Source organism: Loxodonta africana, chromosome 8, assembly GCF_030014295.1.
Source record: "Loxodonta africana isolate mLoxAfr1 chromosome 8, mLoxAfr1.hap2, whole genome shotgun sequence".
Lineage (NCBI taxonomy): Eukaryota > Metazoa > Chordata > Mammalia > Proboscidea > Elephantidae > Loxodonta > Loxodonta africana.
In genome coordinates this window covers 49,631,101-49,647,349 of record NC_087349.1, presented here as the reverse complement: position 1 = coordinate 49,647,349, position 16,249 = coordinate 49,631,101, and the positions used below count along the sequence as shown (strand labels likewise).

General features: G+C 41.2%; 1 protein-coding gene across 1 annotated transcript in view; it reads right to left on the bottom strand.

The window, feature by feature from the left end:
* The window catches only part of GNAI1 (G protein subunit alpha i1), an 84,385-nt gene extending 81,403 nt beyond the window's left edge, over nt 1-2,982 (bottom strand). Inside the window, exon 1 of the mRNA XM_003407179.3 lies at nt 2,630-2,982. Coding sequence (XP_003407227.1) covers nt 2,630-2,747 — 118 coding nt within the window. The 5' untranslated portion in view covers nt 2,748-2,982. The remainder of the gene's footprint in view (nt 1-2,629) is intronic.
* Between the last annotated feature and the right edge of the window lie 13,267 nt (nt 2,983-16,249).

Genomic DNA, 16,249 nt, shown 5'->3' with positions numbered 1-16,249 from the left:
TGGGATGATTTCACTGAGCCACTTACATATACGGCTTTAAACATCCAAAAAAGAGGCAAAGGTTACACTTCACTGCTAAAAATCAAATCAGGGAAAAAAAGAGAAAATTCCAAACATTCCAAGAATTAAGATTTCTGAAATAAGTAAACCAGCATTCTGTTGTGTGGGAACTCTGGGCAAAAGGGTAGAATAGATTGGGGGTGAGAGAGAGAAGACAGAGGAGGGTTGGGCCTTACAAGAGAGAGATGTAACAGGATTTCTGCAGAGCTAGATGAGAAAGAAAAAGACCAAAGCTAGAAAAGACAGCTGAAGGAATTTAGTTACTTAAAATATTTTTCATTCTGAAATCTTTCTTAATGTTTTTTGTGTAAAGAAATTAGAATTTTATAATTTCCCCTGAAAATCATGACTTTGCTACATATTCCCCATGACTCTAACTATAGAATGCTGCAGAGATGAAACTTTTGGTTCTACATCACACACTCAACTATATTTGTTAATGCAGACCAGATGTTCTCAACCAGGGTTGATTTTGCCTCCAGGAAACGTTTGGCAATGTCTGGATATAGTTTTGGTTGTCACAACCTGAGGGGGAGACTTCTGGCATCCAAATCATAAGAGGCCAAAGATGCTGCTAAATATTGCATGATGTAAGAAGAGCCCTCACAACACAGAATTATCTGACCCAAAGTATCAATAGTGCTAAGGTTGAGAAACACTAGTCTATTCTGAATATAAGTAAAAATAAACTCTATCCCTTTCTAACAGACATCTCATTAAAGCATAAACCACCACCACCAGAGGAATCATTTTGCAATTGTCTTAAACATGGTGGATGGCTGGCTCAAGCTAAGATACGATGAAATATACAAAAATAATACCAGAGCAGGAGGGCAAAAACTAAACAAAGGAACTTTTTAATCCTGTCTTATTTTTACTCTCAAGCTCATGCAATTCACAAAAGTCGAAGTGTTTCTTTAGCAAATTGTGTCTCTTCTGTGCTCAGTACACTGCAAATATACTGACCTGGTCAAAAATATAGTATTTCTTATCAATGTAAGGAAACCCTGGTGGCGTAGTGGTTAAGTGGTACGGCTGCTAACCAAAGGGTCGGCAGTTCGAATCTGCCAGATGCTGCTTGGAAACTCTATGGTGCAGTTCCACCCTGTCCTATAGAGTCGCTACGAGTCAGAATCGACTCGACGGTACGGGGTTTGGTTTTTTGGTATTAATGCAAAACCTCAGGTAAACAGTATAAATTGAGGAAGGTTTATGTTGTGGGGAGGAGGTAAAGACATTCAGGTCTTTGAAATGCAAAGTTATTTCAGTTTACTTTCAGAATGACTCAGATCATAGTTACTTTTAGTCATGCCAGGTTCGCTGCTTCTAAGCTTGCTAGTGATGGGGGAAAAAAACCCACCATTTTTTTCTGCAGTCATTAAACCAGTGACATAGACGCTTGCTGAAAACAGGTTTCTGCAATATTTCTCTTTTATTATAACTGTATGTATGTCTATATATATATAAGCAATCGCTGGAAGTGCAAATGAAGATTCTGAGAAACCTGTCTCTACTTAGAGTGGGGTGGGGGTGGGGGCAAGGGAGTCAAGGAAACAAAAGAAAACCCTAACTCATAAAACTAAACATCTTAAACTGTGAATATCTTCCTAACATATCCCTGAGTCAAAACCCTGGTTTACTCTTTTTTTATTTTCTCCCCCATTAGCAATGGAAAAAGTCCTCCACGTAACGTTTCATTATGAGGACTAAGACTAAACAAAATCCTGGCTTGTACCTGGCAAACCTCATTTATCAGAAACCGTGGCGGCCGGAGAGAGAATCCTGTTGTCGGCGTGACCCTTTCGCACCTTTCACATCAGTTTTCATCACTCATTTATCCGTCTGATCCACTACTGGAGCGAACGTAACCCAACTTTGGTGGTTTCCATGCCCCCGGAGTAGGAAAAATAAAGCACGTAGAGCAGCCTATTTCCTTCCGCAAGGTAAATACAATCAGTGTTCCTGTAACACTTACTGAATCGCCATCGGAAGTTGACAGGAAAGACACATTTCAACCCCAAAGGCCCCACAAAAGGTTCACTGATTTCACGCAAAGTGCCACTCTGGACTAGTGAAACCACAACCGCGACACAACACCGGGTATGAAAGGTCTCCGGGGGAGGGAGACTCTTATTTTCTTGCCATGAATGCTCATCTTTACAAGGCTGAGCTAACTTCAAAGAAAAGGGTTTCCGCGCCATCTGCCGCTTTAAAATCGCTCCCCGGCTACCTGCAGGGGCCACACGAAAGCTTCGGATGAAGTGAGGCTCCTGCCCCACCGCGGCCGAGTTCTCGCCCTCCACGGCGATGGGAGGCAGACGACCGGGGGACAGGAGGGCACCCCTGGGCGCTGCACCGCCCTGGACAGCCTCTCTCTCCGAAACCACCCTCGGGCGCTACAAGACGCGCCATCGGCCGCTTCGACACATTCCCTTCGGGTTCGAAGACGCCGAGCCCCGGCAGCAGCCAGCCCGGCGCGCCGCGCCCAGCCCACCGGCCTGCTCCCCCTCGGCCCCTGGGACCCCCAGGCCGTCCTCCCCACCCCGGCGTCCGGCCTGGCCGCCCTTACCGAGCAGCAGCAGCTTGACCTCGCGCGCCGCCTTCTCGCCATCCTCGCGGAGGTTCCGGTCGATCATCTTACTCCTCTCCACCGCCGCCTTGTCCTCGGCGCTCAGCGTACAGCCCATTGTGCCAAGAGCGAGAGGTTACCGCCGCTCCCTCCACGTCCGATGTGCTGTCTCCAAACACGGGGAAATTCTTTCTTTCTGGATGCGGCAGTTCAAATACCTCCCGACGTGGGCCACACCACCCCCACCCACTTCGTCAACGGAATCTAGGAAAAAGGTGTCTGCAAAGAAGCAGACGGCCTCTTCAAAGCCTCTCCTCAAGGCCAGGCTCCGCTCCTGGCGCCCCTCAGCGCCCAGAAGCCCGGGATCTGGAGCCTCCAGATGCAGCAGCTGCCACCCTCCCGCCGCTGGCCGCGCCGCAGCCTCTCCAAGCCCCGCGGAGCTCGGCGTCCGCGCGCCGCCGCGGCCCCGCCCCTGCCCGCCCCTCCCGCCAGCCTGGGACCACTCCCAGAGCGCGCTCCCGCGCACCTGCCTCGGACAGAGCTCCCTCGGAGGGGCGCGCCCCCGCGTTCCCGACGTGCCCGGCCGCTCCCTGGCGCCGAGCAGTCCCCGAGATCCGGGCACCCCCCACCCCCCGAGCCCGCGCCCTGGAAGCGCCCACAGGAGCGCGGAACTGCCCGGTGAGGCTGGGTCCTCGCGTTCTGCCACCCGCCTCCCTCCGAGGGAGTGAGATAATTTCTTCCCGTTTACTCACACCGAGGGATCTGTGCGGACCTGCCGCTTTCGGTGTGGCGGTGGGAGAGCTGCCAAAGTTGAGAGCCGAGCAAAGCCAGTCCTGAGCTTTTGAGCATGCCCAGCTTCGCACCCACGCAAGGGTTTTCAAAATGTAGAACCCCTGTCGGGTGGCGTTCTGGGCCGTGGGAAACAGGCAGCTGGGAAGGGAACGGAGCCGCGGTGGAACCAGAGATGGGGACAGTGGGGAGCAGGAAAAGTCGGGGAGAAAACGGGTCAGTGACTTTCTCCTTTTCTTCAGTTTCCCGTCCTTTGTAATGTCCTTTTTTCTTCCACCCATTATCACTTTTCTTTTTCACAAACAACATTTTGAAGGATTTCCTCATAATCTGAGAAGATGAGAGACAAAGAATCAAAGCATGTATAAAAAATGACCAGAGCAATAAAACACACCCACACAAACAAATCTGCTCCACACCGTAACAGACCTCCTCTGGAGCAGCTTGTGAACTTCCTTGTCAAATTTTGAACCAGTATTTATGACCCTGTTAATAACTCCTGTGCCATTGGGCATGGCACTCCTGTTAACAGACCTTAGCTTCCTCACTCATAAAATGGTGAAGGGTTGATGTACTTGATGGCCCCATTCTTCCAGCTCTAACTGGTTTGGGCAAGATGAGCTCTTGGGGCTGGACAGACATTTCACCCAGTATCTAGCGCCTAATATAATTGCTTAAGTTCACTGCCTGATCTCTCCCTGTCAGGCTGGTGATCCCAACTGCCATTGTTGCACTCCATCTTTGTCTTACACACACCACAGGAAAGGCTGACTGATTAGAAGATGGGGCTGGTAGTCAAATTTCTTCATTGATGTACTAAAACTTAGAAGTTGATATCTATCTGGAAGTCTTATTTTCTGAAATTCATCTGTAAAAATTAGCCTTGAGTTACCTTTTTGTATTTCTTGGCACTCTAAATGTTGATGTTCATGAGTAACTCTGAAATTAAGCTTAAGGAAGTTAACTTTCGATATAGTGTTTGTGTATTAGTCATTTTGGATTATCTGTTACTGTGATTCTTTTTTCCTGCAAGCTTCGGACCAGATAGAGCATATGACTAACAAAAAGTTGCAGCAAAAGATGAAGCAATCATGGCGGAGTACTGGTGGAAATGACTACAGAAAGTGTTTTGGAGAAAAGAAGGTATAACAGAATCATAAACATTACCTCTCTCATTTGATAATCTTGTCAAGTAGTTTAGGAGTTAAAGGATAATAATGAAAGAATAAGAACTTCAAATTAGCTGTATATAAACTTCTGAGAGGATACAGGTAATAGAGTGATCAGTCTGAGGGCAAATTCCAAGAGAAGAAAGTTTTGAAAGAACTTTTGAAGGATATGATGACTGGGATTGGTGGGGAGTTTCAAGGGGTATATTTTGTTTGAGAGTAATAACCAGCTAAAAGGGTTAATATGCAAAGTGTCTATAGGAGAGAACAAGTGTTTTATAACTAAAATTTAGCTGGGCTGTGAAGAATGGTAGGAAGTATAGAACAAAGTTGGAAAAGAGCTTTAAATACAAAGGTGAAGAATTGGACTGATACAATGGGTACTAAGTGTTCCTTATATTCTCCTTAGTGAGTTGGGGAATAGGTGCTTCAAAAAAACTCTTGCCACTATGTGTGAAAAAATGGGTTACCAACAAGTGGACTGTGTTAGTAATCCAGATATGAGGTGATGAAAGTCACTCAAACTAATTAATAACTTACATAATTATGAGGTAGCAAAATATGATTCAACAATTTTATCAACAAGGTAAAGAGTTTATTAACTCATCCATTTTAGAGAGAGTGAAGCTGAGATTTAGAGGTGAAAACACTTTGTTTCAGAGTACTGATTTCCTTTCTAAGCATCACGTTTGTTTCTTTTTTAAATAGCTTTATTGAGATATAATTCACATACCATATAATTTACTCTTAAAGTACGCAATTCAGTGACTTTTAGTATATTCACAGAATTGTTGAAGCATCGCCACAATCAATGTCAGAACGTCTTTGTCACCCCAAAAAGAAATGCTGCATTCCTTAGTTGTCACTCCCCAGGCCCCCATTTTACACCCCTCTCCCCCAGTCCTAGGCAAACACCATTATGCTTTCTGTCTCTAGATTTGCCTATTCTGGAATTTCATAGAAATGGAATAATGCAATATGTAATCACTTGTGACTGGCTTCTTTTACTTATGATGTTTTCAGGATTTATCTATGTTGTAGCATATATCAATATTTCTTTTCATTACTGAATAATACTGAGCATCATATATTAAGAGAGTCAGAGACATATGCCAAGAGACTAACTGGAACACATTCAGCAGAGAACATCTAGGTTTTAAAGTAACTCTGAACTCTGTCATAAGGAATAATTGAAGAAGTTGAAAATATGTAATGTAGGAAAGAGAAGCTACAAAGTGACATGATAGCTGTTTTCAAGTAACTGATGGGATGTCATGAATCAGAGGGAATAAACATTTTCTTTCTGTCTCCAAAGTGGTAGATTTAGAAGTAGTAGAAAGAAGCTACAGCAAACAAATTTTACCTTGATGTAAGGAAGAACAGTGTACAATTCATCTGAAAGGAGACATTTGTAACATCCTTGACTAGTATGTACAAATTTAGGTTGTATGATATCTTACCGGGCACAGTCTAAAGCTAGATGAGATAACTTTTAAGATCCCTTCCAACCTTGAGATTCTATGTTATTCAGAAGACAAATGGGATTAGTGTCAACTGAGGTTAGAACTCAGAAACTCCTTCTAGCCTCCAACCTTTTCCTTGCATGTCCTAGCATCTGACAAAATGAAGCCAAAGAACGTAAGAAGAGTGGATTTGAGATAGGCTGACTTGGTGTGTCAGTGGATTAGTGTGGGGATAAACTGGAACCATATAAGAGAGTTAGGACTTTGACATAGATATCTATATCTGGACCTATAAACATACATCAATCAAAAGAGCAGTGTATAGTACATCTTTGGTTAAATTAGGAGCAGTTGTGCTATGTGTACACTTCTCTATTGTTTGCTTTGAGTTTTTTGCTTTCTAAATGAGAAGGGAAGAGTTTGGATTGGGGAAAGATTAGGGATAATTGGAAGGATAGAGGGGCATCTGTGCTGTTACACTGTTAGAGATATAAAGATACCAAACCCAAACTATTTGCATTAGCCATGCTGTGAGATTCTGGGCAAAGGTCAAAAAACAAAAGCTCATAGAATTACTACTAAGATACTTCGTGAGACAAGAAGGGCTCTTCGGATACACAGGGTGCAACATCTGGCTCAGAGATGATATGGAGGTCATTGTCTCTATGTGGAGCATACCACGACTCAGGCACCTGAGCACCGAGGCACTAAAAGCCATCTAAAGACAGTACTTTGGGCATGGATAGTCACATCCTCCTGATGGGCACTGCACTATGGGCAGTGCTCAGTCTCCCTCAAGTAACTTCATTGCCAGTGGCAATGACAAAAGGGAACACTGGAAAAGAGGAAAACAGAAGGACATTAGGCAGTGACTTTAGACAACAGACTTGTTTGTACTCGTGTGAATATGAAGCCACCTTGGTGGACTAGTAGAAATACCTGGAAAATACTTCTAGAAGGCTTAATTTCCTACTGAAGCAGATACATCTTAAAATCATTGGAGATGAATATAAATGTGAGCCTAATTTATATGTCGATGAAGCTAGGAGACACTAAGAATTATAAGCACGTAAGTGAAGGAGGGAGAAGTTTAAGAAAAAAATGGCTATTTATGATTTCAAATGCATTAGAAAAAGATCAACAGGGACAAGTATGAAGAAAAAGAACATTGGCAATAGTGGTATGGTGAAAGAAGCTGTAAGCAGGTAAACTGGAGAATTTAGAGCAATTCTAAACTGTGTCTATTACATGTCTTTAAATGTCCCTTAATTACACTATCCCTATCTAGAAAAATGTAGGCATTGAATTAGATCATCTGCACGATCCCAACAATTCTAAGTTCCTGTGAGTCTTTAATTTCAACAGGAAGAGATTGTTGGCAAATGCACCAAAGCACTTTGATCTATTGTTGTGAACAGAAGCTTTACCGTGTAGAATGAAGGAGTGTGTAAACACTGAGAATGCAGAAGCTGAATGAAGAGACTCAGTAGTTTTAATTGCGGAGAGTGAGAGATACACGGGATAGTAGACGGAGAGCAGGATTTTTGGGGGGAATTTGCCATAGTTGCATTTTAGCCATGACTCTTCTCAAGTATTATGCAGGTGGAGAAAAGGAGATTGTTATGGAACAATGGAAAGAACATGACTACCCCGTACTCTGACCTCCATTCTGATCTTTCCAGCCCCCTCTTTTATCACCATCAATTCTTCAAGACTGCGGAGACCTTCCATCCACAAACTGTACATTTTTCTCTGTCCCTCAACAGATGTCATGTGCTAATTTCTCTCCTATCCCAACTTAGTTACCACCTTCAATCAAGATAATCTTCTCTTCAAAACACCCCCACCATTGTATTCACCAGGAAAAACTTCAAATCTCATTAAATCTAGCTCTTTGCCTATCTGTGCTTGCACCTGTACCATTGGAAGAAAAATACAGTAATTGGCAACTTCTTCCTTCCATTTGTTCAGACCAAAATCTTAGAGTCATCCTTAATTCCTTTCTTTCCCTCAGGCCTTATGTATCTAATCCCACAGGAAATCCTGTTAACTCTGCCTTCAGTTATATCTAGCATTTGGCCAAATATCACCATCTCCACTGATATACTCTCATTTGTGGTATCTATGGAATATTTTTTTTATGGAATATTATAATAGCCTGCTATCTGGTCCCTCTGCTTCCACTCATGTTCTGTACTGTCTATTTTTCATATAGGAGCCAGAGTCATCCTTTTGGAATGTAAATTAGATTATTATCACTCTTCTACTCAAAACTAGCTATTCACTTTTCATTTTGAGAAAAATCCCATACCAAGTTATTATGATGACCTACAAGGACCTCTCTGATTTACCATATCCACCCCCTCTACCCCCAGTATTATTTCCTACCGCTCTCCCTCTTGCTCTCTATGGTGCAGCCTCACTCACCTCCAGACTATTCCTTGAATTTGCCAAACACACTCCTCCACCAGGCCTTTGAGTGTACCGTTCCTTCTTCCTGGAACACTCTTCCCCTGAATATCTACCTATGCCCTCATTAATCAAAATCTCTGTTCAAATGCTGACTTGTTGGAGAGATATTCCCTAAAAACCTACTCTTTATTCCCTTATTATGTACTACAATTCATTTATAACTCATAAAATATATTTTTATGATTATTATTACCTGTCTTCCCTCACTTGAATATAAATTCAAAAGAACAGAGACTTTGTCTCTCTCTCTCTCTCTTATTTTGGCTGCTGTTTTAGCTCCGACACCTAGAACAGTAAATATTTATAGTAAATGAGTAAAGAGGAGGAACTGGATTTAGAGAATAAATCTAATCTCTAAACCCATTAATTTATTCAGTCAACAATATTAATTTTCAGTCAACAGTATTAATTGAGGACCTGTCTTGAGCCAGGCACTGTTCTTAGTTCTAGGAATGAAGTAGTGGATAAAACAGATTACACTAGGTTGCAGATGGGGAGCAGTGGTAGGGGAAAGACATTAAATAAATACGTAAGTGGATCAATTATATAGGATAAATTAAAAATAGTTGTATGTGCTATAAAGGTAATAAGATGGAGTGGTTTACAAGAGGGTGCATCAGTTCAGGTCTTCTGAGAAGCAGGTGCCAAGACAGAATTAGACATGCAAGAGATTTACTGGGAAAAGTGCCTGTGAAGGGTAGAGGAGAGAGGGAGCAGGTGCAAGTGGGGAGAGTTCTCAGAACAGGATGCAGGCCTGGCACTAGGGAAGGGGAGAAAGAAGGAGGGAAGACTAGGGAAGAAAAGCCTCTGATGATGGTGCAGATAAAGTCCTGGTCAGGCCTACGGCGAACCCTTTCTGCATACCTCCAATAAATTTTGCTCTTTAGAGCATATTGTTCATTGTGCGGAAATAGCCTAGCTCCATTCACGGGCTGGGGGTAGGCCTGAACAGCAAGACCTCAGGCCTGAGGGCGAACGCTGTGGGATATCTGAATTAGGGTCAGCTGGGAGCTATCAGCCAACCACACTCCTTACAAAGGACCAATAGTCCTTTGTAGACACCACAGAGAGTTACTCTGAGGAGATAATCAGATACTTCCCAACTGAGTTTTCAGGAGCGATCACCCAGGGGAGGTGGCCATTTGATCTGAGAACTGAATGAAAAGGAGCCAGATTTGGGGAAAGAGGACTCCAATGAGAGAGAATAGCAAGTGCATGCCCCTAGGATGGAACTAATGCCTGATCAAGAAACTCAAAGGTCAGGCTGGCTGAAGCATAATGGGTGAAGAGGAGAGAAGTAAGAGACGAGAGGCAACTTAGATACATTCTAAGTAGTAATTGCTAGGCCTCAATTTCTTCCTGAAAACTGAAGATATCAGTAAAGTTGTTATTACATACTACACAGTTCCAGGCACATCATGTGCTCATAATTATAGTTCTTTCTGCTTTGTCAGCTCCAAGAGTAAGAGCAATACAGAAGAGAAGAGAGGCTAAGGTGCACAGGACAACTGAAGATTTGAAGGGCCAAGGTGAGGAGTTTGGACAGGATCCAAAGAGGGCAAAAATTATCTTACAGCCAAATTCGTGATACACTAACCATTTGGGCAGCAAAAACATTTGGTGTATATTTTTGTGATTTCTATCTGCCTTGTCTTTTCATGCCTCTCAAGCTTTCTACTTTTCTTTTTGAGGATGAGTCTGAGAATTATGACATTTCCTATTTTTTTTTTCATGTTTGATGTTATCAAAATTTCAAAAATGCTGTTATAGTAAAAGATCAAGCAAGCTTTGTGCTAACCTTTTGAAGCCTTGAGAGGCTGCTCAAGGAAGGAGCTACCTGCCTTTATTAAAATCTATGTGTTTATTTACTACATTGGACTAAAAAATAGCTATATTGATGCTTCCGCCTCTTTTTATGCTCCCTGCTGGCTCAGCTGTTTTCTTTCACCGTAGCTCTCTGTTTAAGCTGTAAAACTGACATGTGTGTCCCTTGTTCAGCTCAGCAGGAACTAAAACAGAAGGATTGCTAGAGGACTGGGAGTAGGAGCCAGACCAAAGGCATTCAGGGAGGCTCTGAGAGCTTTTTTGTTCTAATAGTTATTGGCAATATTATCCTTAGTAATGATATTAATCAATTTAACAAGCATTTGTTGAATATCAACAATTCTTTAGGCTATTATGGATTAGGGGCAAAGGAGAAAATATATTTCATAGTAAGTTATTAAGAAATGAGCTCATTTTAAGAGTTCTGGGTCACTGAATGGGGAAAAAAATCACATATAAGAGGCTTTAAGACATGAAATGACCCAACTTTTCCATATACCCAACCACAGCGGGATACAAAAAAGGGCGTCAGTTGACCAAATGCTGAAGATCATATTGTGAAACTCCTATGGGAAAAGTGACTGGGGCAAAATATAACTGTATGTGAAGAGAATCTTCAGTAGCTCCTCCCTGTGCCTGGCCTACCATGCCCGCTTTGTTCCTAGCTCACCTTTACCCTACCCCCAATACTCAAGAAGATAAATAATTATGTCGGCCAGTGGCGCAGACCTCAAATGGGTCCCATTGCATTGCCTTCTAAAAGGCAGACACTCCAAGTCTCTGCCCTTCTTGCAGTCATTCTTCTCATCTCCATGAGTGGGCAGACTCAGGCAGGGACTCTGCAGGAGCAGATGCTTCTCAGGGGTAAATGGGCTCAGGGGTCTTTGGCATACACCCTCTTTCACAAGCAAGCTGGAGTGCCTTGGCCCACACAGTTTTATGTTTTGTTGACTGGGAACCACTGCTCAACTCTAAAGCTTTAACCAGAAGTTCAACCTCATTCTTTTACCCAGGCTCAGCTTTGGTAGCTGGGGCTACGCATCTATTCACAGAATGTTGTTTTGCTTCACAAAGTGCCATTGTCCCCTTTCTGAACCCTCCTCAGAACTCCAGGATGAGAGAATGTGTTTAGACTGGCAAGGCACTTTCCAAGCAAACATTTCTTGATCCTAGAGAGTAAAACTCAGCATATTATCAAAGCCCTACCTTAACCTCCAACAACTCTTAAAGTGGAGATGAAAAATTGAGATGCTGAGAATTGCCTTTCAACAAAAAAGTTATTCTGAGAATAGTAGTTGAGAATCATAAAATAGAGCCAGAAGATTGGGTAAGGCGAAGTAAACCAGGCCATCAGCTGCGTTTTAGAAACCCAGCTTCCACAAGACTATTGAAATTGCTTTCTAACATGAGGTTGCTGACTGAAAGAAATTTCAGATACCACAGGAAAGCATTGAAAAAGAAAATGTAGCAATGGAACTACTGTGATTGCAGTGTGGTTTGTATGAGTTTTGATACTGGTTTTATTGTCCTCTAATTTTAATTGTATACAAGTAGAAATGTAATGTGATTAGTTGTTCTTGTTTTTAATTGGGATATAATCACCAACAATAAAATTCCCATTTTAAAGCATACAATTCAGTGGTGGTTTTAGTATATTCACAAGGTTGTGCAACTATCACCACTAATTCCAGAACATTCTCTATTACCCCCAAAAAAACCCTGTACCCATAGCCACCATTCCCAATTCTTCCCTCTCCCTAGCCCCTGGCAACAACTAATCTACTTTTTATCTTTATGGATTTGACTATTCTGGACATTTCTTATAAATGGAATCATATAATATGTGGCCTTTTGTGTCTGGCTTCTTTCTTAGTGTGTTTTAAGGTTCATCTCTATTGTAGCGTATATTTCATTTCTTTTTATGGCTGAAAAATATTTCACTGTATGAATATTTTGTTTATCCATGTATCAGCTGGTGGGCATCTGGGTTGTTTTCACTTTTTGGCCATTACAAATAATACTACTATTAGCATTCATGAACAGGTTTTTGTGTGAACATAAATCTTCATTTCTCTTGAGCATACACAAAGGAGTGGAATTGCTGGGTCACGTGGTTATTCTTTATTTAACTTTTTGAAGAGATGTTTCCAAAGCTGCTGCACCCTTACATCCCCACTAATGTATGAGGGTTGATGTGGCTGGTTTTGAATTTCTAACTATTAAGTTCTGCTGCTGAAACCAGATCAGACTTTCTTACCTCAATTTCAAAGAGTACAAAAAATCAACACTGTGAATTGAAAGGTCCTCCACTGCTGTTTAGTCTTTTCTTCTAGAATTTTAAGAGATTTTTGTTTAAATTGTTTTTACTCATTAGTAAAGGACTATCACTTATCTACTGTGCGCTTTATCACATAGTAGGAATTTATCGGATACATAGTAAATGAATGAATAAATGAAAGGTCATCACTAAGGAATTTCATTAACTGCCTAGATTTGAGGAATGTCTTCTTGATTCTTGACACTAAAGTATGTTATCACTGTTCTGTAGCTGTTGTAACATTTAAAGGAAATTGAATTCACAAACATGAGCCCCTGAATTAGGAGATTAATATAGACTTTAGATCTGCTCTGAAACTAATTTACTGTAAAGCATTTGGTAAATGATTTAACTACTTTATCTTCAGTTTCCTCATCTGTCGAACTGTAATGATACCTGCTTTAATTACTTGACAAGTTGCTGGGTGGATCATAGGAAATAATACATTTATAACCCAGAGTCAGCTGCTACCTCCCTCTCCTTGAGACCCTGGGTATTGTAAGTGCTGCCTCTGGCTTCTTCTGCTTTTACACACATTCCTTCTGTTCCACGCTGATTCGTCTAGATGTACTTACTTAATGCACACACACACACTCTTGCTTCATTAACACAATGTCCAAAGAGAGAACACATAACCTACACTACATAGAAACAACTAAAAATCATATATTGATTATTTTTCTTTTAAGAAGTTTTTTTTTGGAGGGGCTACTCTACCACCAGGGAGATTTTTACAAATTCTTTTAGTCCATTCGTCTTTGACACACAACATTTCTTGGGCTGTTTGTCTCCCAGACTGTTCTCTCCTATCTTTTTCACTCCACTCTTCTTAGGAGCAAAATCCAATTTATAGAACGATGAGTGGGCACCTAACCCAAATAGAAGCAGATTCCCTGGGAATTTTTAGTTGTAAATGAAAGAGTTGATAGGCTCTTTAGGTGACTGGATCTGTAAAATGTGCTCTCTGAATCTGTAGGCAGCCACATTTTCATTCAAGGAGAAACAGAAAAAAATCCACCTTTTGATGTGCTCCGGGTTTCAGATATCAGAAGATGGTTTCATAATCTTATAATATGATTCTCTGTACTTCTTTTTCCCCACAACTAGTTTGAGTTCATTTCTATTGCTAGCAACCAAAAAAATTTCTGATATGAAATATATTAATAAAACAAGGACTTGTTATGACTATTAAAATTGTTTAAGCATCAAAGAATGATAGCTCATATTTTTTCAAAATGTATTTATATGTTTCACTTAATTTGATTCTCATGACAACTGTGTGAAGTAGGCAACATAGGATTTATGTCTCATGTTGTAGAAGAGGAAATTGATACTCAGAGAGATTAATTGATTTACCCTTGGTTACCTAATCAGTAACTGGCAGAACCTGAAAAAGGACAGAGCTTCTGGGTGCTTCTGTGACACCACAGGAATGATGTAGAGAGGAATGTCTTCTAACTAAATTTCCAATTAATTTATAGAAAAGGTGTAATTGTCGGAAATCCCACTTCTTCCCCTTTTAAATTCAGTCAAATTACGGTAGAATTCTGGTATAGGATATAGGAGGCAAAACCCTAACTGATGAAACAAACACATCAAAAAGTTGAACTGCACTGCTATAACCACAAAAGTGGTATGGTTTCATTTATGGAGTAAGTGTTATAACTGGTCCAGATATTAAAATATTTTTCTCTAATAATATTAAATATGGTAATTTTTTGTTTGTTTTTATAAAATATCACTAAATATTTCCTTTCTATGTCTGAATTTTTCTCACTATTAAATTCAAATCTTTTGCCATCTAGGAACCTAATAGTGGCCTGGGAGCATTGGGAATATGTAAGTCATGTAAGTCTGAAACATTGAAACATACTGTGTATTCAAAACATTTGGAAAATTAGGACAGACCTGCCCTGTTTATTTCCCCTAATGTAGAGAGTATTATGAGTTCTCTAGAGGCAGCACTGTTACGCTTCTGGCCCCCTGGAGTAGGTCTAACAGGTTGGCCCTCAGAGGGTAAAGGCCAAGCATTCCCTGAACTGACTCAAGAGTACATCCATTTCACATTCCCTTGCACCTCCTTGGGGCTTAGCTAGATGGATGGAAGTCATTGTAGAGAAGACACACAATTCCTCAGGTAGGCTGGTCCAGCATGCCTGTCCATGGAAGCTCTTTGTCTTTTGAGGTTGTATTCAGGGCATCTTCTCAGAAACTGGCAAAAATGACAGAGATGTGGAATGTTGTTCAATGATAAAAAGAGATGAACTAACAAGCCATGAAAAGACATGGAGGAGCCTTAAGTGTATATTGCCGAGTAAAAGAATGCTGTCTGAAAAGGCAACATACTGTATACATGACATTCTGGAAAAGGCAAAACTACAGAGACAGTAAAAAGACAAGTGGTTGTCAGGGGCTTGGGGTGGGGAAGAGGGAGGGATGAATAAGTGGAGCACAGGGAATTTTTAGGGCAGTGAAAGTATTCTGCATGACACTGCAGTGGTGGGTACAAGATTATACATTTGTCAAAACTCATAGAATTGTACAACACGAAAGAAAAAAAAAAAAAAACATTCCTATTGAGTCAATTCCAACTCATAGCGACCCTATAGGGTCCATGGACAATGGACATTGACTCAATGGCAGTGGACGGAGAACTGCCCCATAGGGTTTCCAAGGAGCAGCTGGTACATTCAAACTGCCAACCTTTTGGTTAGTAGCCATAGCTCTTAACCACTGTGCCACTAGCACTCCATACAACACAAAGACCGAAATCTAATATAAACTATGGGCTTTAGTTAATGAAAATGTATCAATATTCATTCACCAATTATAAGAAATATGCTAAGGCAAGATGTTAGTAATAGGAGAAACAGTGGGGGGAAAGGAGAGGGAGATGGGTGCTCAATGGGCTTTCTGCTCAAATTTCTATAAAACTAAAACTCCTCTTGTAAAAATGTCTATTAATTAAAATAAAAATGACAGAAGTAGACTAGAGCTTAAAACCAAAAACCCAAACCCAGTGCCGTCGAGTTGATTCTGACTCATAGTGACCCTACAGGACGAGTAGAACTGCCCCATAGAGTTAGACTAGAGCTTATAGACCCTTATATCCATTAGCCTGTTATATCTTTGTATGGGCAATTACTGTTGTTGTTGTTGTTAGGTGCCATTGAGTCGGTTCCGACTCATAGCTACCCTATGCACAACAGAACGAAACTCTGCCCAGTCCTGAGCCATCCCCACAATTGTTATGCTTGAGCTCATTATTGTAGCCACTGCCAATCCACCTCATTGAGGGTCTTCCTCTTTTCCACTGACCTTATACTCTGCCAAACATGATGTCCTTCCCCAGGGACTGATCCCTCCTGACAATATGTCCAAAGTATGTAAGACACAGTCTCATCAATTACTAACAATTATTTATTTATTATGGCTTTAACAATTTCTATTTTTTTAAATGGTAGTATTTCATTAATTTAAAATAGTAAAAAGTATTCTCAGAGAGGTAAAATTGCCATATGATGTATTTTTCCAGAAAACAGGAACTAGTTATTAACACTTTTAAATTTTATTTGTTGCTGATAGA